Source organism: Podarcis gaigeae, assembly GCF_964106915.1.
Source record: "Podarcis gaigeae genome assembly, chromosome: 3".
NCBI classification, from domain to species: domain Eukaryota; kingdom Metazoa; phylum Chordata; class Lepidosauria; order Squamata; family Lacertidae; genus Podarcis; species Podarcis gaigeae.
This window is the reverse complement of record NC_139680.1, coordinates 16,840,077-16,866,803: the sequence shown is the minus strand read 5'-3', so window position 1 is coordinate 16,866,803 and position 26,727 is coordinate 16,840,077. Positions and strand designations below refer to the sequence as shown.

The window sequence follows — 26,727 nt, the reverse complement described above, 5'->3', positions numbered from 1 at the left end:
GCTGAGAGGGCTGATGGTCAAGCCCTCAGGGGAATTCACATAGTTTGGGATCCAGCAGATTCAAAATAGGCCCAGTCGGGGGGCTTTCTGCCCACTGCCACCGCAGATCCTTTCTCCCTGCCCAAGAATCTCTACTTGCCATCCTAACCTCTTCCAGCCACCAACGTAGGTGCAATAGAATTGTGCTTTATGTGTGTTTGCAATTGAAGCCTAGAGAACTGATTTCGGTGTCTCTTTAGGTTGCGTTTTCTATGGAGTTGCCAATTTTTGAATTAAAAAATGAGTCCTCTGCGTAGAGTGGGAGGTGGTACCAAGGCAAAGCCTTTGAGTGCAATCAGGAGCGGGGGGAAATCTTAGACTTAAATATTTATTACCTGTCAGAATGCAAATAAACTTTCCATCATTATGGTTCTAATTAGCTGTTGGTTCTGCAGATGCTTTGAACATACGAATGAGACTGCTTAGTGAATTTATACCCCTCTGGAACACAGGGAGATGGGGTTTTGTTCTTGCATTATGTGCTATGTCCAGCTTCCCATTGTAAGGTACAGTGGTACCTCGGGTTAAGAACTTAATTCATTCTGGAGGTCTGTTCTTAACCTGAAACTGTTCTTAACCTGAAGCACCACTTTAGCTAATGGGGCCTCCTGTTGCTGCCGTGCCGCCACTGTGCGATTTCTGTTCTCACCCTGAAGCAAAGTTCTTAACCCAAGGTACTGTTTCTGGGTTAGCGGAATCTGTAACCTAAAGCGTATGTAACCTGAAGCGTATGTAACCCGAGGTACCACTGTAAAAGGTAATTGTGAATACAGTAGTGCCTATCATGTTCAGCTAGGAGGTTATTTTGAAACATTAGTATTGCATCAGTAACAGAGCACATAAAATTGGGTGGCTTAAGAAACAGTTATGGAGTTCATAGCAGGATTTATGTGCTTGTAGAAGTACAAAAGATATCAAAATCCATAGCTCTCTGACCAGCCAATTACCTATGACATTTGAGAGAGCAAGAGCACCAATTAGTTTATGGTATGGGCACACAAAATCAAACTGATAGGTTTTTAAAGGCCATTTCATCTGTCTTCGTGAAAACACTTGATCTTTTTACTTGAAACCAGCACCTTTTGTGTTTGCTGTGTTCTGACCTTTCAATGGCTGTTTTGTATTAAGTTTCCAAAGAGGATGGACCATATAGCTCAGTGGTAGAGCATTTGTGTTGCATGCACAGGGCTCATGCTTCAAGCCCCAGCATCTCCAGATAGGGCTTTGAGAGACTACAGTGGATTCTTGGGTTGCGAACGTAATCCGTGCAGGATGCACATTCGCAACCCATAGCTATGCATCTGTGCACCTGCGGGTTGCAATTCAGCACTTCTGCGCACGTGCAAAGCGCGATTTATTGCTTTTGTGCAATAACCCAGTACTTCCGGGTTTCAGCGGTATGTAACCCGAAAAAACGCAGCCTGAAGCATTTGTAACCCGAGGTAGGACTGTACTGTCTGAAACCCTGCAAAGCTATTGCTTGTCTATGTAAACAGCACTAAGTTAGATGCGCCAGTGGACCGACTCAGTATAAGGCAGCTTTCGACATATCTAACTCACACCTTAAGTGTGGGGCCATTGAGATCAGCTCTGATGAACATGAAGCTTTATTTCTTGGAGAATGTTAGGTGGTAATGGCTTCATCAGTTACATCAACAGGTTGTATAATTTCTGATCCCTGTGCACTGAATTGTATTGAGGGATGGCTTCATCCATGGAAGATGGAGCAAGTTTCTGGGGTCCCCCCCCAGTTTCTCAGGGGAGGATCCAAAATAACGGATCTAAATGGCAAGAAAGCAGATTCTGACTTAATAGGAAGAACTTTCTGCCAGGAGGAACCCATTGACAGTGGAATGGAGTCATGCGAGAAGTGGTGGACTCTCCTTCCTTGGAAGTTTTAAAGCAGAGGTTGGATGGCCATTTGTCATGAATGGCTTCAGTGGAGATTCCTGCATTGCAGGGGGTTGGACTAGATGACCCCTGGGGGTCCCTTCCGATTCTGTGATAATGTAATGTCAGTGGAAGGAATTTCAGCTCGTATGAGGCACCTGATCTTTACCACTGGTTTTTTACCTGATGTAAACATGTGTTGTTTGCGGAACCAACTCTCAGCACTGCTCAGAAATGAGAGGTCAACGATGTTGTTTTTCCAGCTTCTTTCATTGGACTGAAATGTAGGTGCTCTGTGCATATCAGAACTTCAAGCATTAAGGGATTCATTTTGTCATGGAGACAATTCAGTGAAATAGCTTTTGGTTTGAAGGCTGGTTGGTGACTCCCATTTCTTTTTCTTTCCCAGCTCTCAGATACTGCTTTTGTCATATAGTCAGTGCATGCAGACATGTTCAAGCATAGTGAAGGTATACAAAGAAATATACAGTGGTACCTTGCAAGACGAATGCCTCAAAAGACGAAAACCTCGCAAAACGAAAGAGTTTTTCGTTTTTTGAGTTGCTTCGCAAGACGGATTTCCCTATGGGCTTGCTTCGCAAGACGAAAACGTCTTGCAAGTTTGTTTCCTTTGTCTTGCAAGTTTGTTTCCTTTTTCTTAAAACCGTGCATTCACTTCGAGGAGCAACTCATAGCACGCGGTGTGGTAGCCTTTTTTGAGGTTTTTGAAGACTTTGGTGATTTTTGAAGCTTTTCCAAAGTCAGTGCTTCGCAAGACGAAAAAATCGCAAGACGAAAAAACTCGCGGAACGAATTAATTTCGTCTTGCGAGGCACCACTGTAAATACTCCTAGCCATGTTTTAGTGTATCCTGCATTCAGTATATATTGATTGCGGGGCTATGTACCCTTTCATGGGAGTACGTTCCACTGAATTCAGTGGGACTTCCTCCTGAATTGATGTGAATTGGCTTGTTCTGTCCAGCCCACTTGAAATCAGTTGAATTTAGCTATGTACTTGACAGTAGCCCCAACATTTCTCTTCCATGCCTGATTTAACATTGCAATGCCTATCATAATGAAGATATCAGTATCTCACAGTATGTCAGCACGTTTTCCTGAGGCTGTTATATAGGACAGAAGACTAATTTAGTTCTGCTGTGTTCAATTATACTTCTCTCATTTTTATTTTGTGTTAATGTTATAAATTTTATCTACTTGTTTTGCTTGGAACCAATAGAATCTTCTGTTACATTACAAGAGAACTGAATAATGACTGGTAATGATAGTAAGCATACTTAAATCATTTGCAAAGAACATTTATATGTGCTCAGCTGGTTTCTCTTTGTAACCTGATCACTTCATAATCAATTGGTATTAGCTGCAAGTTATCAGGTAGCCATAAACCAAACAAGCTAAATTATAGACAACAGTAATGTTTTATAGCTCAAAAGAAACTGCTTTTGCAGCATGGATTGCAATTGCTTTCGGCTAAATCAGATTAGCATGACAATCTAGCCTGTTTTAACTTCTTAACAACTAAACAAATCAGGTATGAAACCTTCAGGAGACATTGATTTCCAGTTCTCTTTTTTCCAACTCAAGCAGATTAGTACTATTAAAAATCTGCCTCTATGAATTTTGGCTGGTTCTTCCATTTTGGCATTTTCTCCAGTTACTGCATTCATGGAGAAAAAAACCTATTTTCTGTGTAATTATTTCACTGGCACTGTCACATGGGTCTTGCACAACTTTGTTGGCCTTTTTTGAGTCACTCTTGAATAATGCAAATTGCATCAGTGCCTTGGTCATCCCTAGACTGGGCTGTTGCAAGGTATTATTTAAGGGACTGCCCTTAAAAGAGCATTCAGATGCTTCTTTTTAAAAGCTTTTTCCTTTTTTTGTTTTCATCTACTGTAGCAGAACCCTATTGCCAGTGTTGTATCTGGGGCCCATTATATGGCATAAAAACTGGGCTGTTTGATTAGTTAGCCTCTTTTAAAAGTAGCACCTACCACTTTAAAGGAGGCAATTTACTGTGTGTTCTGAATCTCTCCTCTCTTGGCAGAAGAGGACATGCAAATCCCTTCTCTTAAAGTAGGAATTGATTGATTGATTGATTGATTGATTGATTCTGTTTCTATGCCACTTTTTATTCAAATGAATCCCAAAGCTGCTTACAAACAAAAGATAAAAATAACATAATGGATCATCATGAATACAGCATAAATTGTATAGAATACTTAACAAATCATCAGTACAACAATCAAAAATCACAAACAAAACAATTGCCATCTATGTAAAACTATTAACAAAACAACTAAAAAAATAAGCCAAACATCACAGTTACACCAAAAATCATATTGCAGTCGCACCTTGGTTTTCAAACAGCTTAGTTCTCAAACGTTTTGGCTCCCGGATTCTGCAAACCCAGAAGTGACTGTTCCAGTTTGCAAACTATTTTTGGAAGCCGAATGTCTGACGGGACTTCCGTAGCTTCTGATTGGTTGCAGGAGCTTCCTGCAGCCAATCAGAAGCAGCGCTTTGGTTTCCGAACGTTTTGGAAGTCGAATGGACTTCCGGAACGAACTCCGTTTGACTTCCAAGGTATGACTGTATAGGATTCACGAAGTACTACAGCATTCATATCTATAAATCAATATTAACAACTTTAACAAAATAGCAACAAGACAAACAAGCAAAGTCCTGTTGAATGTTCTTCCCTTCGCCATCACTCAGAAACTCTCATTCTGTTCAGTGCATCAAAATACACCTGCGCATAATGCTCCTGGCAGCAACTCCCTTATGAAGGATCCTTACAATGGAGCTGGTCAGAACAAAGACTCAGCTCAAATTGTGACTCAAAAGGGGATAATCCACAGTTCACTGTGCAGTGCAGTCTCAGCCCCTCTGTGAAGAAAGTGAGATTGTTTGGTGTAAGAACTGCAGCAAGTTCTCGGGGGCTTTTTGCAACCTTTTTGGCAAGAACTGTGTTCCCATTCTGAAGTGGGAGTTTGTGTACTGAAAATTGAACCTGGCGCAGGACTACTGCACATTTGCTTACATTAATCTTCCAACCAAGGAAATAATGCCCTACAGTTCCCAGGGCAGATTTCAACCTCCTAAACTTTTCACTATACGCAGGAATTGTCCAAAGAGAGCTTAACACTTGCAAATCTTTCTGCCTATGCTATTGCCTATCTGGGTTAAATACCTTCTGATACTAAAGCCTTTGAATCTCAAATTAGTGTTTGTGTAATGAGTAATCAGTCCCAAGAAGTCTTAAGTTGTTGGAGGTTTAACAGTAGCAATGACCACTGATTTTTTATTTTTACATTTGGTTTATATAAAAGAGGGTTATTCTGCTAGTTTCCTGCTTTTTAATCTGCTGCAGTTTCCAAAGGCTTTTTCTCTTACTGTTTGTGTGTGCAGTATTATTCTAGATCTTGATTTTTGTAAGCTGTGTTGTGGGTATTTTATAACAGAGAAGTGGTATAAAATAAATACTTAATAAATACTTAATAATACTTAATACTTAATAAATACTTAATAACAAATAATACTTAATAATGCGCCAGGATCATAGGATAGATCATTCTTTTTGTCCTTAAACAGGTAAGTGTCAAAAGCTGCAATATATTTTTTATTCATCTGTTTGCTTATTTAGAAATAACTGGGCTGTTTCTTTTCCAGTAAAGAAACAGTCACATTGAATAGTAAGATCTTGTGTTGTGTAGCCTATCATCTTTCCTTTTTTTTCTGTCATGGTGATTTCACTCACTTTTTTCTCTTTGACTATTTTGACAGTAGAATTCACATACAGAAATAAATCCAGTAAGTAGCTTTTTTCTGTTTATTTTTGCAGGAGCAAACTTTGGCTCTGAGGAAAGAAGGAATTGGTGTTGTGCTAGATTCTGAGCTGCCTCACCTAATAGGCATTGATGATGATCTTCTCAGTACTGGCATCATCTTGTATCACCTGAAGGTAACTCAATATTTATTTGCCTTCCCGTTCCTAAATGGGCAATTTTAATGATAGTGTTAATTTGTTGTCTAAATAAGCTAAGCGTCCATTACATCCCTGCAATAATGTGACATCAGCTGTTAGGTACTCTAATTTGTTTAGTTTAAAAGTATCAGTCAGTACTGCCTGTATCTGTCCCAAGAGTCAATGACAGATGAATGGTACCCTAGTGGAGCATATTGGTTCATTCATTTTGCTGTGGCCGTGAATTGATGCTGTTTGGAAACTTTCAGGATGCTCTTTCTTGCCTGTTAAGGAGGAACAGTAATGAAAACAATATTTCCTTGATAAAAGCTCTTTAATTAGAATCATAGAATCATAGAGTTGGAAGAGACCACAAGGGCCATCGAGTCCAACCCCCTGCCAAGCAGGAAACACCATCAGAGCACTCCTGACATATGGTTGTCAAGCCTCTGCTTAAAGACCTCCAAAGAAGGAGACTCCACCACACTCCTTGGCAGCAAATTCCACTGTCGAACAGCTCTTACTGTCAGGAAGTTCTTCCTAATGTTTAGGTGGAATCTTCTTTCTTGTAGTTTGGATCCATTGCTCCGTGTCCGCTTCTCTGCAGCAGCAGAAAACAACCTTTCTCCCTCCTCTATGTGACATCCTTTTATATATTTGAACATGGCTATCATATCACCCCTTAACCTCCTCTTCTCCAGGCTAAACATGCCCAGCTCCCTTAGCCGTTCCTCATAGGGCATCGTTTCCAGGCCTTTGACCATTTTGGTTGCCCTCCTCTGGACACGTTCCAGTTTGTCAGTGTCCTTCTTGAACTGTGGTGCCCAGAACTGGACACAGTACTCCAGGTGAGGTCTGACCAGAGCAGAATACAGTGGCACTATTACTTCCCTTGATCTTGATGCTATACTCCTATTGATGCAGCCCAGAATTGCATTGGCTTTTTTAGCTGCCGCGTCACACTGTTGGCTCATGTCAAGTTTGTGGTCAACCAAGACTCCTAGATCCTTTTCACATGTACTGCTCTCAAGCCAGGTGTCACCCATCTTGTATTTGTGCCTCTCATTTTTTTTTGCCCAAGTGCAATACTTTACATTTCTCCCTGTTAAAATTCATCTTGTTTGTTTTGGCCCAGTTCTCTAATCTGTCAAGGTCGTTTTGAATTCATTAGCAGTTTTAGCTATTGCTGTTCTACTTATGTGGAATCATTTTATTTTTGCACCATGGTAAATAAGTTTTACTCTTCTCTATAGGAGGGACAAACACACGTTGGCAGAGAAGATGCTGCATCAGAACAGGATATTGGTAAATGAAATAAGAAGAGTGGGGGAGAACCCTGTCTGAGTTATCTTCCTAAAACGGGGGTGGTGGGTGGGGATATTCCTCATGCTGCAGATATATCTGAAGAAGTGTACATGCACACAAAAGCTCATACCAATAACTAATTTAGTTGGTCTCTAAGGTGCTACTGGAAGGAATTTTTAAATTTTATTTTATTTATTTTCTTTCGACTACGGCAGACCAACCTACCTGCAGTTCTCTTAACATATAGTTCTCTTAACCATAAATGAAGCGGGCCTCAGTTTCCACTAATAATGAATTAATTTTATGTGTGAAGTGTTCTGTTTAAGTTACCAGAAAATACATGTAATATTTCTACAACTTGAATCTACTTTTATACAGTGATTTCATAGTGAGACCACTTAACTTTATTTGCTCCCTTTACATTATTTTTATAGGTTGCACTAGATGCTCCTGCAGCAGAAACTAAGGATGTATTTTTTTATCTAATTTCTCCCTTCTCCCAGCAGCCCCCAGAGCCCCCCATGTCTGTTCTGGAGGTTTGGGGGACCCTCCAGAGCAGTGCGGGAGATAATACAGAGGCTGCACAGGCAAGGGGATTGGCAAAATAACTTTTTGCCTACAGGAGCATCCAGTTAACAGTGTGAGAGTCTCTGCTGCACCAGGGTCCTGCCTCTTAAGAAAAAGGAGCCCTTTTGGTTGCAGCAGGAAATTCCTGGATACAACATATTTCTCTCTCTCTCTTGTTTGTAAACACACACACACAATGCAAGAAGATGCTTAAAAATCAGGAATCTCTTTTTCCAGTGAATAGAATGAGAGTCAATAGATTTTTAAATTGTGTATCATATGTACCTGGGCTTATCTTCTTGTTTACTAATAGAAGAAAAATGTTTGCATTTCATAGTCCTTCATGGCCTCGATTTGGAAAGTGAGCACTGCATCTTTGAACATTTCAATGGAACAGTTAATTTGATACCACTGAGTGGAGCACAATGTTCTGTAAATGGAATTCAGATCACAGAGGCCATACAACTCAACCAAGGTATCTATACATTTCTTTTCTTCTTTGCAATGAAACTCCATTGTATTTTGAAATCTTTTTTCCCTCCTGTCCTTTTTCTATATATCAATTTCTGTTAAATATCAAATTTCTGTTTTCGTTGTGCAAATGATACAGTGATTAGAAGCACAACATACAGTGTGTTTATTTAGTATGTGTGCTGCTGCAGATGCACCATGGCATAACTGGATCCCATTGTCTCCCCTAGCTGCAATAAAACATGTCTCTCACGTATTGGTCTCTACAACCACAGCCAGAGCTCTAACTCTCCAGTGTTTGACTTCACCCCCAAAAGTGCACTCCTCCATTGCCTCCAAGATAGAGGATACCAACAATTGATAATCTCTATTTAGACACCCACCAACCCCCCCCCCCCCACGTCCATACGTTCTAGATATTTTAGGGATCATCAGACTGGCTTGTAATCTCCATGCAGTTCAGGTGTGGCCACTGGGCCATTCCAGAAAAAGAGGAAAATGATTGGTGGCCTGGATTGAGTTTGGGGCTGGCTGTTTAATTGGACTCAGCGTTCGCACTAAAGCTGTGACTGCAATGATGCTCAGCTGTTCAATTTCATTTTCCACTACTCCCTTGAAAGAAGGGGATTACACTTCATTTTTCACTGCCGTTCTTCTCTCAGTACAACAGCTGCCTTGTAGTTGTTGAGTATTATTAAGATGAGGGGAAGAGATGGGAGCTTGCTAGACTGCTGTATTTTTGAGTGTCGCGAACAATGCCCAGGCAGTTGCTCTGGGGATTGCAAGACCTTTCATCAGTTTCTCCACTAAACTGGTTTTAAGGTGGATATACCCAAGTGGCCTACAGTGCTTGAGTATCGACACCTAACAGAACGCCATATTATTTTAAACATTTCCCCCCTTGTGTTTCTTCCCCAAGGTTATTGGAGCACACTCCTGATCCTTTCTATCCTGCTCACTGTGTTTCTTTATGAGTGCTGCTAACCAGTCTATCAGACTTCGCTTTTGTATACAGTGCTACCTCGGGTTAAGCACTTAATTCGTTCCGGAGGTCCGTTCTTAACCTGAAACTGTTCTTAACCTGAAGCACCACTTTAGCTAATGGGGCCTCCTGCTGCCACCGCGCCGCTGGAGCACGATTTCTGTTCTCATCCTGAAGCAAAGTTCTTAACCTGAAGCACTATTTTTGAGTTAGCGGAGTCTGTAACCCGAAGTGTATGTAACCTGAGGTATCACTGTATATGAAATTGGGAAGGCTGAAAAAATTCTCCGCAGCCTCCTTCATATCTTCATAGGCTTACCTTTGAGAACCTGTGTTTTGGAAGAAAACTTTAGAGTCTGGATTAACCAAGACAACCAACTTAAATGTAGATAGACGGCAGCAACATGTACACCAAATCACAGTTCACAAGCTGGAAAGTCTTCATGCTAGCTTTCATTATGCATGTTTTAGCACTGTTTCTTAAATCTTACAGTCTGGAGTCACAGCACCTTTAAATACCTGCTTCAGATATTTCTGATTAGCTCCTTTTGTACTTAACAATCTACTTTCCTTTTAGAATTACCATGCATCAAAAATGTGTTAAACTCTTTGGGAGAAGTGTGGGGACTATACCGGCATGCCTTGTAATTAGCTACCACGCCTTTGTCAAAATTAATTGAGATGGCATTAATGTGTCTTTTAAATTTAGCATAGCCAAATGCAAGAAAAGTGGAACTGGTTTCCAGTCAGTAAAATGTAGCCAAAACTAGGGGGGGCAGGAATAAATCCAAATGCTGCCCCTTAAAAAAATAAAATTAAGCTCCTAGAGTTTAATAAACCTGGGATTACCTTGTTCTCCATCCTGAAAGCAGATATCTTGCATGGTGTTACATGTGAGATCTTGTAGAGTAAAAACCAAAGGGCATGTAGTAGCAAGTTGTCTTCTTGGGAACGGTATTCCGTATTATGTGTTTGGAGGGTCACATATCTTTGCAGAAAAAGTAGCATTTGATGATGAATGTGAAGAAGGCTCATGGGCAGAGAAAAGCAAAATTGCATAAAAATGATATCAGGTGCTTCTTTTGATTTTTATATTTCCACATTAATTTCAATAAGGACAAATGTAAGGTTCTGCCCTTAGACAGAAAGAACCAGATGCACAAATCTAAGATGGGGGACACCTGGCTTACTAGCAGTCCGTATGAAAAGGATCTTGGGGTCTTAGTGGACCACAAGTTTAACATGAGTCAACAGTGTGATGCAGCAGCAAAAAAAGCTAATGCTATTTTAGGCTTCATCAACAGAAGTACAGTGTCCAGGTCAAGGGAAGTAATAGTACCACTGTATTCTGCCTTGGTCAGACCACACCTGGAGTACTGTGTCCAGTTCTGGGCGCCACAATTTAAGTAGAATATTGACAAGCTGGAGCGTGTACGGAGGAGGGCAACCAAGATGATCAAGGGTCTGGAAACCAAGCCTTATGAAGAATGGTTGAAGGAGGTGGGTACTGGGAAAGAGGAGACTGAGAGGAGATATGATAGCCATCTTCAAATAACTCAAGGGCTGTCACATGGAGGAGGGCGCAAGCTTGTTTTCTTCTGCTCTTTAGGGTAGGACTCGAACCAGTGGATTCAAGTTGCAAGAAAGGAGATTCTGACTAAACATCAAGAAGAACTTTCTGACAGCAAGACCTGTTTGACAGTGGAACAGTCTCCCTCAGGAGCTTGTGGACTATCCTTCCTTGGAGGTTTTTAAGCAGAGGTTGGATGGCCCTCTGCCATGGATGAGATTCCTGCATTGCAGGGGGTTGGACTAGATGATCCTTGGAGTCCCTTCCAGTGCTACAATTATGTGATTCATGTTAGAGCTAGGACTTAAAATAATGAGGAATGGTTGTCATTCCATATTCAATACCAATTTTACTAGAAAACACTGTGTACAGTCATACCTCTTCTTACGTTTGGTTCAGGGTACATCTTTTCAGGTTGCGTCCGGCGGCGACCTGGAAGTACCGGAAAGGGTTATTTCCGGGAAAGAGTTACTTCCGGGTTTCGCCACTCGCGCATGCACAAACGCACAAAATGACATCACGTGCATGCGCAGAAGCAGTGAATCGCGACACATGCATGCGCAGACACGGGTTACGTTTCGGAATGGATCCCGTTCGCAACCAGAGGTACCACTGTATTTGTCATTGAGTAAACTACCATCTGAAGAGGTTTGGATAGTTAATAACATGTTAAATACAGTATTCCGCTTTAGCCACCCAAAGCCTAGCTGAATAAGAGCATCTCATCCCATTTCCATCAAAAAATACTGGCTCACGCTGTGGTGAATCTGCAGAGGAAGCAAAACCACAGCCACCAAGAATTCTTATTTGTGAGCCCATAAACATACACATGACATAGTTCCACCCTGGTGAACTTGCAGTCTAGATTTTCAACTATAAACTAATTAACATTAGTTAAAGGAAATGTCATCCAATGCAGGCAGGAAGACATTTAATTTACTGGCATGATATAGGCATGCTGATTTCTCTTCATTCTTCCTTCCTGCATAACCCCCTTTTAATGTTAAAGATGGTGAGCATGATATGTGCACTGAAATTGGCATCATTCAAAATTAACCCTAAAAAGCCATTTGAAATCAAGCGAAGAAATCCTGGTTGATCTTTGGAAATGCTGGGTGGTTCAAATGTAACACCAGAATTTGGATTGGTGATACGCAAACAAGCTTGAACGATCTCTCCTTCTCCATTTGATTCTTGGATTTCCTCTCCTAATTCTCCTTGCTTGCCATCACATCTGATCCATCCCAATTTGTCCAAAGAGGAGGATTGCAAGCTACAGTTTGAACTCGACTTGAAACCCTGGTTAGCAAGTGAAATATGGCTTGCACAAATCATTGTTTCCCTGCTTCAGATAGAGATGCAAACTTTGCGTGGAATTCAGTGTTGTGCTGTTACAAGTGTTCCATCAGCGTGGGCATTGCAGTTTTGTTTTTTTGGCATTGATATACCACTCAAATCAACCACGTCCTCTGAGTGCTTTACAAGCTCTGAATAGTTAAGCAGACTCGGAAATGTTGTGCAGTGAGCACCAGGGCCATCTCTTTTCTCAAGATGTTAATTCTTTTTTTTTAGAAATCTACTTTCTTCCATGTATAAGCAAATGTTGCAGCCACATTCTATTCCTGCAAAGTCATAAGGGCTTCAGTTGCACAGTCAGTCTGCAGCCTGAGACTCGCTATATGCTTGGGGAAGCATGTGTGTGAATCTTTATAGGGCTGGAATATAAATGTGGCATTTAGAGCTGCTTTTTTGCCATTATTTCAAAACAGCTGAGCGAGTGTGCTTAAATCACTCTCTGAGCTTCTCAAAGGAAAATAGTAAATTTAACTTTCAGGGTGTCACAAAGGATGAGAAACGCTTTGTGAAGTAACAAGCATATGAAAGAGTTAAGAGGGAAAACTATTTTACAGTGTTAGCTGGCAGAATTGTAACCAGCTGGGACCCTTGACTATAGTTTCATAAAAATATCCCAATTGAAAGGAAGGCCAGCCTGGTGCGTAGCATAAATTACGGTGATAGTATTGAAATAGCTTTGCTGCATAAAGTTTTATGAACAGTAAATCTTCTTTAAGATTAGACTGCGATAAAGTGCAGTAGGCAATGTTACCATAATTTTGAATTGAAAGAAAACACTGGATTCTGCCTTTCCAAGAGGCGGTTTGGCATAGTTTGCAAAGTATACTTGTCATACAATCTCTATTACATTTTAATTTCCATAGTGAATTGAGTATATTATTTTTAAAAAGGGTCCTTGGATGGAAATATGCGAAGAAAATTGTTCTGAGCCATGTTGCATTGAGATTATGTTTGTTTTTTTGGCGTTTGCTTTCATCCATAAGCTGTAGTGTTCTTTTTAAAATGCAATTCTGCTCTAGTTAGTGGAAATTGCTGGAAATGTCGAAGTGGCCGAAATATAAATGGATTGATAGAATTAACCAAAGATGCTGCACTCAGTGTGTTTAACTGGCACTGAGGATTCAAGATTGAGTATTTTTGACATAATGCAGGAAGTCTTCCAAACCAACTCGCAAACCGTATTTGCCTCTTCATCTTTAAAAACACAAATCATGCCTCCTTTTTATCACCTCCTTTTGCCCTACTGAATTATTTAAATAGTTTTTTCCAGAGCACATGGTATTTCATGATATTTACAGAATGTGATCTAGTTTGTAGCTGGAACCTCTAGAGCACTCTTTTATCTCTCCTAGTCAAGAAAACTGTTTGAGCTGTTCCAAGAATAATTAAGGCACAACATGGAAAGATGACTCGATAGCATCTGCCTTTGTTTGGAGCAAACAGATCAAACTGAAGGGTAATGATTGGGGCTGCACTTTTGACACCAGAGAGAATGAAATCAAAGAAGAGAGTGAAATCCCATGTTTCAGTTTTCTTGTGATCCCTGGGATTGTCCTAATTCTGCTCATTTTTAGAATGTCTCCCCATCTGTGTTTTTAAACTGAGAAGCAGACCGTGCTGATTTGATTGGCTCTGGAAGTAGTTGTTCAGAAACAAGCTGGAGCATTTTGTTTTGTGCATTAGGAAAACCTCAGAACTTAGAACTGATGGTGCTGTGAGTCTCTAATCTGGAGCCAGGAAATTCATAAGGGACCCCAACAGTGTTGTTGACTACAGCTTTCAACAACTGTGACCATTGGTCATGCTGGCTGCGGCTGATGATAGCTGGAGTCCAGCTACACCAAAAAGGCTGCAGGTTCCCCATTCTGGCAATTATACCATGCTACCTTTTGCCGTTGGCTACCAGGTCAAGTATGTCTGGGTACGAAAAGCAGCATGGAGCCAGCTGAGATGGGTCCAAGTTGCCTTGTTACACATTGCTTTCTGAACCTTGTGTGTGGGGCTTACATAGGCCTGCATGCCATTCTTCACACTCACATTTCGGTCTTGGCAAAATACAACCTTGGTGGAACCTTGGTTCTCGAACGGCTTGGTTGACAAACAAATTGGCTTCCGAATGCCAAAAACCCGGAAGTAAGTGTTCCGGTTTTCGAACGTTTTCGGAAGCCGAACGTCCGATGCGGCTGTTGGCTATTGTTTCTGGGGCTCCTGTGCTAATTGGGAGACGCTCCTTGGTTTTCGAACATTTCGGGAGTCGAATGGAGTTCTGAAACGGATTAAGTTCGAGAACCAAGGTTCCACTGTACTATGGTTATTTGTGCTTAATGTCTCCCCAGACCTACTACAGTACAGTGGTACTGTACCTCGGGTTACATACGCTTCAGGTTACAGACTCCGCTAACCCAGAAATAGTACCTCGGGTTAAGAACTTTGCTTCAGGATGAGAACAGAAATCGTGCTCCGGCAGCACAGCAGCAGCGGGAGGCCCCATTAGTTAAAGTGGTGCTTCAGGTTAAGAACAGTTTCAGGTTAAGAACCGACCTCCGGAATGAATTAAGTACTTAACCCGAGGTACCACTGTATTGTTCTCAACCGAAGGACAAGCCTGTCCTGTTACCCTGCTTCTTTTGTAGCTTGTTCTTTATCACTTGAATGTCACATGGATGAAGGAATAGGGTGGTTTTCTGCTCCTCGCTGTTGCTTTAGATTACATATGTGTTTGCCCATTATGGAATATGACGTCACTCTGCATTTTAATTACCAAGGTTCTCTAGAAATCCTGTCATTTAAAATTACGTTCCTAATTTAATGTGGATGTTAGAGGGGGCATGTTCAGTGCTTTTTTCCCAGGGGGTACTCAAGGGTATGCAGTACCTGCACCTCTTTTTGGTTGTTAAAAGGTGTGGCACTTACTGTAACAACTTCATGGCGTGTACCAGCACCTGTTTTTATAGGGGGGGAAGCACTGGGTATGCTCATATCTGAGGGAAATATTTCATGTCAGTATTCTCATCTAGACAGTTGAAGTCCAAGTGGATTGTTATGGCAATATATCTTTATGACTTTTAGAGGCAAGTTAACTGCATAAGGCTGCCCTCTGAGCCCCACATAACTGGGAGTGAGTCCTGTGGAATCCATAGTTTCCATAGGATCCATGAATAGGATCCCAGCCTAGCACTAAATGGCCTCGGGCCAGTATACCTGAAGGAGCATCTCCACCCCCATCGTTCTGCTCGGACACTGAGGTCCAGCGCCGAGGGTCTTCTGGTGGTTCCCTCACTGCAAGAAGCCAAGTTACAGGGAACCAGGCAGAGGGCCTTCTCAGTAGTGGCACCCGCCCTGTGGAACACCCTCCCAGCAGATGTCAAAGAGAAAAACAACTACCAGACTTTTAGAAGACATCTGAAGGCAGCACTGTTTAAGGAAGCTTTTAATGTTTAATAGACTATTGTATTTTAATATTTTGTTGAAAGCCGCCCAGAGTGACTGGGGAAACCCAGCCAGAAGGGCAGGGTATAAATAGTAAATTTATATTATATTATATTATATTATATTATATTATATTATATTATATTATATTATATTATAATTATAGCACTGCAATCCAGCCTCTCTTGTGCCCAACTGGGGTGGGGAAAAGTATTAGGTGGGGTGGAGGTGCCCCTCTGCCAAGCCTTGCCAACCTCCACTCGCTGGGTCATGCTAGCTTACTCCAGATGAAAAAAGATCTTGGAGTAATTTGAGAAGAGTTTTTTCTTCTTCTGAAACTTGCTTTGATGGACATTGCATACCTGACATTTTAAAAAGGGTGCCATGAAGATAATTCTCTTCGAAGTATTTTCTGTTTATGGATTACTATTTTTTAGAAAAAATGTTTCCAGAAGCAGAACAGTTAAAACTGAAATGCACGTGCATTTTCACATACTTTTAAAAATATGTATGAAAGTGTGTGTGTTTCATTTTATTGGAAATAATGGCAAACTTACAGAAAAAGGGTTAGAATGTATATGACTGTGGTAACTGAAGCACTTTTTTATTCCACTTCGATCCCTTCAAAAGGCCTTGAGGGCACGTATAAGAATAGTATTGAAAGATAATGTTTGCTGCCAATAAGTTGCTTTGATGTGTTGCTTTGAACACATAAATGGGTAGGCAAGACCCTTCTGTAGTGAAGGAGAACATAAGCTTAAGTACCGTATTTTTTGCTCTATAAGACTCACTTTTTCCCTCCTAAAAAGTAAGGGGAAATGTATGTGCGTCTTATGGAGCGAATGCAGGCTGCGCAGCTATCCCAGAAGCCAGAACAGCAAGAGGGATTGCTGCTTTCGCTGTGCAGCGATCCCTCTTGCTGTTCTGGCTTCTGAGATTCAGAATATTTTTCTTCTTGTTTTCCTCCTCCAAAAACTAGTTGCGTCTTGTGGTCTGGTGCGTCTTATAGAGCGAAAAATATGGTATATCAAATTTGAAACACTGGCAGTTCTCTGCACCTAATTTTTTTGGCTCAGTTTTGCTTTCTACTTGATGGAGCAAATTAATTGGCCTAGTTTACATGTCCTGGTAAGCAAAACTATGGCTTACAGAGATTGCTCAAATGTGCTGCCTTCGCATGTCATCTGAACACAGGCTTGTTTGAAATGTTTAGTGTTAGATGCGAATACGGTCAGTTTGTGTGTGAGTGTGTGTTCGGAATCTGTACTCCCTCGAAAAAGCGCCCTTAATGTGTTATGTAGTCAATTGAATTATGTTTCTTTCTGGCCAGGTGCTGTAATATTACTTGGGAGAACAAATATGTTTCGTTTCAATCATCCGAAGGAAGCAGCCAAATTGAGAGAGAAAAGAAAAGTGAGTTGGGCTGTTTCTTCCTGTGTACCTTATTGATGCCTTTTTTGCATTAGATAGGCACGTTGCCCTAATTTGCATTACGAGATTAATGCATATTTTGTCTGGGGAAATGTGAACAGTTTTAAGGAAAACGTAACGTACTTTGATATTAGTAGTAAGTAATTATTTGATCTTCTGCTGTCTTATTAGAGTGGACTGCTTTCTTCCTTCAGTTTGTCAATGTCAGATCTTTCAAAATCTTGTGAAAACCTCTCAGCAGTTATGCTGTATAATCCAGGGTGAGTATGTTCCAAATATTGATTCCTTGTGACATCAAGTCCATGTGTGTGTTTGTGTGCGTGTAAGTAATGTCAGCCTTTGAAAAGAGCACTTTTCCTAACAAAGCTGGTGCATGTGAAAGCTTGGTGTTTATCAAGCTACTTGTTAAGTAATGTGGCTTGGCATATTTGGTAGAAGTAGACACATATCTAAACATAACTATTCACATTCTTCTCTATTGAGTCAACTTGTGTCCCTCTTCTTGAATAACAGTGGTTTTCGAGCATCTCGGAAGCTGAATGTTTCAGTTTTCAAACGCCGAAAACCTAGAAGTAATTGCTTCCATTTTAGAACACACCTTGGAATTCAATCGACTTCTGCTGCATATTTTCCAATTTTTCCAATTGAACTTGCTGCCAGCCCTTTGCGCCTCAGTTTTCGAACGTTTCGGAAGTCAAACGGTCTTCCAGAACAGAACCGAGGTACCACTATATTTGTGTGGGATGGTGGTCATAATGCAGCTGAGGAAAAGCCCAATTTTGCTTTCTGTCCTCTCCCAAGGTTCTTATTCCTTGTCTTCTATAAATCTCTGCGCTCATTATATTCTTGCCTTCTTTGGGACTTCTTAAAACATGACTTTTCATAATGGAAACAGTTGAAGTTCCCACAGTAGTTTTGCGGTGCTGAACACATGTTTGCAGCATATGCCATCAAAGCTGCTTTTGGGTATTGGAAGGAAGCATCTACTAAAATAATAATAATGCACCAGATATGTTAAATATGATCATGCATTTGGCATTAACATGTAGCTTGGTTCACAGAAGAATGCTTCTAGGATACCCACAAAGCAAGCAATTGGCATTAAGACCTCTTCTGTCTTTTGCTGTAATGGCTGATAATCATTGATAAACCTGGCTTCCATGAATTTGTCTAATATTCCTTTAAACAATTACAATATAGCATTTGCAGGTGGGTGGGGGTTGTCCACGCACTTCTTTAAAGCACACCAATTTGGAGCCTTAAAACTTTCCCTATCTGATTTTCACTGTATAGTGGTACCTTAGTTTTCAAACTTAATCCGTTCTGGAAGCCTGTTCCAAAACCAAAGCGTTCCAAAACCATGGCATGCTTTCCCATAGAAGGTAATGCAAAATGGATTAATCTGTTCCAGACTTTTCAAAACAACTCCTAAAACAGCAGTTTAACATGGTTTTTACTATCTAGCGAGACCATTGATCCATAAAATGAAAGCAATAATCAATGTACTTTACTATAAAATAAATAAGACAGTATTGTAGATGATAAAAATTAAAATTAAAAAATTTTCTTACCTACGCTGATGATAGTCATTGCTGGGATGGGGTTTTTTTACCCATTTCTGCAGTCACACAATCCATGAATCAGTAGCTGAACTGGGTTGCACACAGCCACAAAAACAAATTAACTGGAAAAAACCTCAAAAACAAACGAGCCAAAAATTAATCCGTTCCAGAAGTCCATTTGACTTCCGAAATGTTCGAAAATCAAGGCACAGCTTTCTGATTGGTGCAGGTGCCCCAGAAACAATAGCCAACAGCCGCATCGGACATTCAGCTTCCGAAAAACATTCGAAAACCGAAACACTCACTTCCGGGTTTTCAGCATTTGGGAACCAAGGCATTTGAGTACCAAGGCACCACTGTAGTCATTTTATTCTTCTGCTTGTGAGCCTGTATGCAGCATTGGTTTTGACGAGCACTGACTTCGGAGCGACACAAGCCTAAAGTGAAAACCCAGTGCAAGCCAAGTACTTAGGGCAAAACTAACCGGATATATCATCTCTCTACTTTGGTTAGCCCTGCAGAGAATATAGAGTATCTTGAAACAACAAACAGCCACGGTTGAGACAAGAGAGGGCATTGTCCCTTTTAAATTACTGATGGCTGATTTCATAGCAATGTTAACTGTGAACTGTGGTTCCATGAATACTATACAGGGAGTGATTTTTAAATGTTTGAAAAGGCCCAAAGTATCTTGGAGTAATACTGTAGCTGTTTAAGTGTGGACAAGGTGCCATATTAAAGGTTTGAGAGACACCTAGTATGTGATTCCAGAAGGGGGTAGACAGCAGAAATATTTGTGATAGCGTAAGTTTATGTTACAGACTATTTTTTGCTGCTTTTCTCTTTAATCTTATACCTATACATTCTTTTCTTTACTGATGTCTTTATTTCTCTCTACCTCCTCTGGCAGCCTTTTCCCTATTAAAGGACCAATCTGTCTAAGGTAGAGACACTAAATTTCATTATATTGATTGCTATACCTGCATGTCCCTAACTTGTGGAAGCCATGCTAATCGTTCAACTGTCTTACTTAATGTGGCTGTGTTTTGGTTATAAATTATATGCAATATAAAACTCACAAGTTATTGAGTATGTTAAATTATACAGTATATCAAATTATATAAAGTGTCAGTTCTAACTATTCGTCATAATTTCTATTTTAAAATTTAATGTTGCTTTTCCTTTTCCTTTGAAAAAAAACCACAGATTAGAATTTGAGAGACAGCAACGAGAAGAACTCGAAAAATTAGAAAGTAAAAGGTAACTGATATGGATGCTTGACTGTAAAGATGCATGTTGATAATTGGTAGAAAGAAGAGGAATTATATTATTTCTTTTACTGGAATATTTTATTCACACATTAAATCTTAGGGAATTGGGGAAGAAAATTTCATTTGTTAGCTTTCAGGCTTTGCAGAGCTTTCCATTAGACAAGTCTAACATGGAAGGACAAACAAGGAAGTCCATAAAATTACCTTAGTTTTTTTGTTATTAAACATATTATCAATCAAATATTAATTTTTAAAGTATGTGTTTATGCCGTAAACTTTGTTGTACTTCTTCACATTCTATGCACACCTCTTTATAGTGTTAATAATGATTTTTAATGAATAACTTGTTTTAAAAACCACACAGAAGAATCTCAGAAAATTAGAATATTAAATGAAATCAGCAAAACAAGGACTGCAAATAGAGCAATATTGGACCTCTGGACTTAATGAAGCACAGTGGACCAACACCAGCTGATGACATGGCTCCCCAAATCTCTTTTCTGATGAGAGCAGCTTTTGCATCTCATTTGGAAACCAAGGACCTAGAGTCTGAGGACGAATGGGGAGGCACACAGTGCCAGATGCTTGAAGTCCAGTGTGAAGTTTCCTCAGTCTGTGCTGATTTGGGGAGCCATGTCATCAGCTGGTGTTGGTCCACTGTGCTTCATTAAGTGCAGGGTCAATGCAGCCATCTAGCAGGAGATTTTGGAGCACTTCATGCTTCCTTCAGCAGATGAGCTTTATGGGGATGCTGACTTCATTTTCCAGCAGGACTTTGGCACCTGCCCACACTGCCAAAAGTACCAAAACCTGGTTCAATGCCCATGGGATTACTGTGCTTGATTGGCCAGCAAACTTGCCTGACCTGAACCCCATAGAGAATCTATGGGGCATTGCCAAGAGAAAGATGAGAGACAAGAGACCGAGCAATGCAGAAGAGCTGAAGGCTGCTACTGAAGCATCCTGGTCTTCCATAACACCTCAGCAGTGCCACAGGCTGATAGCATCCATGCCACGCCGCATTGAGGCAGTAATTGATGCAAAAGGGTCCCAAACCAAGTACTGGGTACATATGCATGCTTCTACTTCTCAGAGGTCCAATGTCGCTCTATTTGCAAGCCTTGTTTTGCTGATTTCATTTAATATTCTAATTTTCTGAGATTGTTAATTTGGAGTTTTCATCAGCTGTATGCCATGATCATCACAATTATAACAAATAAAGGCTTGACATATCTCGCTTTGCATATCATGAGTCTATCTCATATATTAGTTTCACCTTTGAAGTTGAATTACTGAAATAAATGAACTTTTCCACGATATTCTAATTTTCCGAGTTTCACCTGTACATGTCCTAGATACAAAATATTTGAAAAAATACAATCCTCCTCCTCTCTCTCTTAAAAAAACTTAGAAAGCTGATAGAAGAAATGGAGGAAAAGCAAAAGTCTAACAAAGCTGAACTAGAAAGAATGCAGCAAGAAGTGGAGTCTCAACGTAAGGAAACGGAAATAGTTCAGCTGCAAATCCGAAAGCAAGAGGAGAATCTTAAAAGGAAAAGCTTTCATATAGAAAGCAGGATGAAAGACTTGCTGGCAGAAAAGGAGAAATTTGAAGAAGAGAGATTACGTGAGCAGCAAGAAATAGAGCTTCAAAAAAAGAAACAAGAAGAAGAATTTTTTGCTCGAGTTAAAGAAGAACTTCAGCGATTACAAGAGCTCAATCAGAATGAAAAAGCGGAGAAAATGCAGATTTTCCGAGAACTGGAAAAGCTTAAAAAGGAAAAAGAGGAGCAGTATATCAAGTTAGAATTGGAAAAAAGGAGGTTGGAAGAGGAAGAAAGAGATCAAGTATTACTGGTGGCAAACTTAGAAGAGCAGCTCAGAGACAAACAAGCCATGATACATCTGGTCAAACTAGGAGATGTGCAAAGGGCTGAAGAAGAGAAGAAGAATCTTGAAGACATCAGAGAGTCCCTCTTGCGAGTCAAAGAGGCCAGATCTGAAGGAGATGAAAACAGCGAAGAGTTAGAAAAGGCACAGTACAACTACATGGATTTCAAGAGGAGGCAGCTAGAACAGCTAACTAGTTTAGAGAGAGACTTGGTTCAGCAAAGGGATCATCTAGAAAAAGACGTAGCTGATGAACACGAAAATCTGAATCGTTTGAAGTGTGCACACGCACAACATTTAAGCCTTGAGAAAAACGATGAAATGGATGCTGCCTTGACAGTTGAAGAATGTAACAAAATAAAATCATGTGAATACAGGCTGCAGCTTAAAGAACGGCAGCTTCTGTATCTGACAAATAACCATTTGCCAGCTCTGTTGGAAGAAAAGCAGAGAGCCTCTGAAGTTCTCGATAGAGGCCTGCAGAACTTGGACAATACCCTTTATGAAGTTGAAAAAGAAATGGAAGAAAAAGAAGACCAGCTAGCGCAGTACAGGGCAAGTGCCAGCCAGCTGCAGCAGCTTCAAGAGACATTTGAATTCACTGCCAATGTAGCTCGTCAAGAAGAGAAAGTTCGGAAGAAGGAGAAAGAAATTCTAGAATCAAAGCAAAAGCGGCAGCGAGAGGCACTGGAGCAAGCGGTAGCTAAGTTGGAAAGGCGACACTCTGCTTTGCAGCGTCATTCAACTATAGAAATTGAGGAGCAAAAACAGAAGCTTGCAACTCTGAACAGCAGTTGCAGCGAACAGGCCGGCCTGCAAGCTACCCTAGAGGCAGAACAAAAAGCCTTGGAAGAAGACAGAGAACAGTAAGAACCAATTTTATCATTAATAAACACGTACTTTTAGCTTTTCAGTGCCACCCAGTTTTAATACACCCAAAAGTACTAGTCACCCAAATTTATGGAGGCTGAAGGGTCCTTGTTGTGAAGGTTTTTTTCCTTTTAGCTGTAGGTGCTTCCTTTGTGCTTTCCTAGTGGTTTTCGGAGAAGCAATTACAGTGGAACCTCGATTGTCAAACATAATCTGTTCTGGAAGACTGTTTGACTTCCGAAACGTTCCACAACCGAGGCGCAATTGCCGGTTGGCAAATTCCTTTTAAAAATGGAGAAACGTGCTTCGAAGCCATTCGACTTCTGAGGCACATTCAAAAACGGAAGCATTCACTTCTGGGTTGTCGGCGTTTGGGTTCAAAATTGTTCAGCTTTCAAAGCATTCAACAACCGAGGTTCCACTGTATTGTCACGACAACAGCAGGAAAGGAGAAGGATTAAACTCATTCCCCATTTCCTAGGATTCTGCGAAGTACCACCCCAGCAGATATTATTTGCATTTTTTCCAGAAGTGCATGTTGAAGGCAAAGACCCATTAAATGTCATGTCTAGTTTGGCCATTAAACTGCCTCTTTGGGGGCAGATGGATGGCCAGTCTCTGAGGGGAGAAGCTGAAAACTTCTTTACACTTCTATTGTGCCAGTGTTCTACCTTCCAGATTTTTCTGTATAGTTCCAGTTGCACATTAAGAATTATAACCATTACACAAACAGCAGAAAAATAACAAACCCACAGATAAGCCTAACTTCAGTGCAGCAGGAATGATAGCCTCCAAACTAATGGCAGCTGTAGATTGCTTCTTGTAGTAAGAACTTTTTTTAGTTTGTGGGGGAGATGTTAAATTCCTGTTCCAGTGAATCACTGTGGGATGAAGATACAACTTTATATTTTGGTTTCGGCTCTTTTGGACGTGGACCAAACCATAGGTCTAAACAAATAATCTTGCTCATTTAACATTGCAGCAGTTCCGCAGAAAGGAATGAGTGATGTTTTCTCTTTCCCTCTAGTAGAAAAGTTGAATTTGAATCAGCTGTGCATGTCTACATGTAGCAAGCAGCTAACTTTTGGGGTGGGTGGAGGGGAATTGTTAAAAGTTCTTAAATACTTTCCAGTGCAAGTATTAGATTCAAATTTTCATAGAATTGTAGAATTCTATTCTAGGGGAGTTGGAAAATACCCAAGAGTCATTTAGTACAACCCTTCAAAATGATCATTTTGAGTGATATGCAAGGCTGCTTGCATTTGAAAGCACAGAAAGCAAATTAATTGTCTACCTAGTTGTTGTTTTTAGCATACTAGTTTTCTACTCCAGGTTTAAAAGAGGCACCCACCAATCATGGACTTTCTGCTCTGTTGAACTAAGTTTGCCTTCTTCTAAAATACTTGAACATTTAAAAACATGTTTGTGTTCATTTGTTTAAATCTAATGGCATCTTTTGACTTCAGCCAGTTCCTCTGGAGACACAATTGCTGAAATTGTTGTTGATGCTCTGAAATGAGACAGGGTTACTCAAGTGTTGCTAATGGCCTAAGACTCATGAATCAATCTAACTTTAATGAGCTGACTAAGATATTTGCTGTGAAAATTACTAGTGTTCATTTGTTTAACTAATATATTTAAATCCTAATGAAGTTCCTTGTTGACAAATGACTACTTAGGCACATATATTGACAAAAAGAATGTTACAGTCTAAGGAAATGCCCCTTATGGAATAGCATCCTGATTTAATTTCTTCTCAAACCATATTGGCTCCATTTTTGTGTCTACCATATTAGACAAAAGTATGATCGGAGGCAGTATGCACTGTTGAAATTGGGTCCACATATGAGCAGTCTATTAGTACTCCCAGTACATTTCCGAGCACAATTCATAGTGTTGGTGTTGACCTTTAAAACCCTAAACGGCCTTGGTCCTATATACCTGAAGGAGCGTCTCCACCCCCATCGTTCAGCCCGGACACTGAGATCCAGCGCCGAGGGCCTTCTGGCGGTTCCCTCATTGCGAAAAGTAAGGTTACAGGGAACCAGACAGGGAACTATCCCATCTTTAAAAGACATCTGAAGGCAGCCCTGTTCAGGGAAGTTTTTAATATCTAACGCTGTATTGTTTTTAATACTTGATTAGGAGCCACCCAGAGTGGCTGGGGAAACTCAGCCAGATGGGTGGGGTATAAATAAATAAATTATTATTATTATTATTATTATTATTATTATTATTATTATTAGGGAGACCCTCTTACAATCCAGCTTAGTATGAGTATTCCACCCTTTCACCCACCACCTTATTGATTGTGCCAGGGACAAGAAATAACACCCCTGTTTTTCCACAGGCTTTTAGTTTCTTACCCCCAGGATAAGAATTACCTACCAGCTGAAAATTGCCTGAATTTATTTTGTCTCTATAGGCTGGAACTGAGGGGTGCGGGGTGAAGCTTTTCTTAATGAAGTTTACTGCAGCAAAGCTTTAAGAAACCCTGCTGTGTTGATGCATCTTAAATAATATGTGTTGAAATTTTGCCGACAGCTTGGACTTGCAAATACAGCAGTTAAAGCAGAAGATATATGAAGGCGATGGGATTGAAAAAGGGTCCCTAGGAGCTGGAGAAGAGAGATTGCCCCATAGCAGTTCCCCTTCTAGTGTTACAAAATCTCAATCCCACTTTATTCCATTGGTAGATGACAGGTATGTATTCCTGGTTTTACCCCAACCCAACTTCTACATCTTAAAAAACAACAACAACAACCTATAATGCAATTTTCTTCAGAAGTATTTTTAGATGGATGTCTTTTAATAGCACTGCTAAAAGAATGCTCTCATTGTAATCAGAGTATAATGGCACAGTTTTTTTGCTTTGAGGCGTTTGAAATGTTTTCCAAATAAGACTCTGAACTTTGTTTGATTTTACCTGAGGTAAGCTTATGAGTTTGGTCTCTTAAAAACAGAGCCCAGGGGCTTGCAGCCTTTTATGATTGTAGTTCCACAGCGGCTGGGAAATCTGTTTAATGCCATGTAATCAAGAGAATATAAAATATTACCCAATAGCATACAGAGAGCCAGATCTCCCCACGCCCGCAAGCACCCTTGAGGTGTTTTTTTTAAAATCCAACATTATCATCGTGTGCACCGTTTTGCTCTTCCTTCTGTTGCTTTTAACCAAGACTGTGCTCTCTCTAGCAACTCTTACGATAATGCTTTCTCTTATTATAAATAAGCAAATTTCACAGTGGGAACTAGAATTATATGCTGAAAGCTGTGGAAGCAATCCTGTTGCTACTGAAGGCAACAGCAAAGCTTTCATAGATTTTTAATGGATAATTACAGCCTATGGCTGCCACTGGATGTTTTAACTTAATGGGGGAATTGGCTGTCACTAATTCTTGTCTTTACTGCAATTAGTAAGTGCAGAAAACTTAAGAGCAAGGCAGGCAATTCCTGCAGTTGAAGTGACTGTACTAATGTACTACTTATTTATTGTGTAGCCTGTCCCTTCCAAAGTCTCGGGACAGGTAACAATATATTAAGACCATAAATCTGTTCATTATTAACACTTCCATCATCCTGCCCTATCTCTAACCATCAAAAGACACTTAATCTTTTTGTTCAAGGTTACCTAGGGGACAGAGCCTTAATGGTCCTTTACGTAGTTGAGTAATTCTTCTCTCTTTTATTTGCAATTTTAAAAATATCTAGAATAAATGCCTTTATTGAAGAAGAAGTTCAAAGACGTCTTCAAAACATACACTATACATGTGGAGAAAATAATAATAGCCTCCTGCAGTCTGCAGAACTTTCAAAGGTGAGAAAATATAATTGGTCTGTCCCTAAGCATGAGTTTATGATCACATCGGGGAGGGGGAATGTCTCCACAAAGTTATATTCCCCTCATATTCGTCTGTGCGTTGATAACTGCCAACTCAGAAAAGAGAGAGAAACCACACACTTTTGGCTTTTGCTTCCCTTTTTCTCGCACAATGGTTCAAGCAGCAGTAAAATGGAGTTTGAATTGCTTCTCTGAAGTACATTTGTTTTGTACATGCAATCAGACCCACTTATTCCCCTCAATTTAATCCCTAACAACATGGTTATT

The 26,727-nt window shown here is 40.3% G+C and overlaps 1 protein-coding gene across 5 annotated transcripts in view; it reads left to right on the top strand.

The window, feature by feature from the left end:
- LOC310840323 (kinesin-like protein KIF16B) overlaps window positions 1-26,727 on the top strand; it is a 102,006-nt gene that overhangs the window by 36,820 nt on the left and 38,459 nt on the right. For 3 of the 5 annotated variants that reach the window (XM_083729955.1, XM_083729957.1, XM_083729959.1), the window contains 10 exons: window positions 5,794-5,913; window positions 7,170-7,221; window positions 8,126-8,263; window positions 16,927-17,009; window positions 17,199-17,287; window positions 19,500-19,532; window positions 19,796-19,849; window positions 21,272-22,615; window positions 25,164-25,322; window positions 26,331-26,436. In XM_083729955.1, coding sequence (XP_083586081.1) covers window positions 5,794-5,913; window positions 7,170-7,221; window positions 8,126-8,263; window positions 16,927-17,009; window positions 17,199-17,287; window positions 19,500-19,532; window positions 19,796-19,849; window positions 21,272-22,615; window positions 25,164-25,322; window positions 26,331-26,436 — 2,178 coding nt within the window. The remainder of the gene's footprint in view (window positions 1-5,793; window positions 5,914-7,169; window positions 7,222-8,125; window positions 8,264-16,926; window positions 17,010-17,198; window positions 17,288-19,499; window positions 19,533-19,795; window positions 19,850-21,271; window positions 22,616-25,163; window positions 25,323-26,330; window positions 26,437-26,727) is intronic. The other 2 variants (XM_083729956.1, XM_083729958.1) reach the window with 1 other exon arrangement.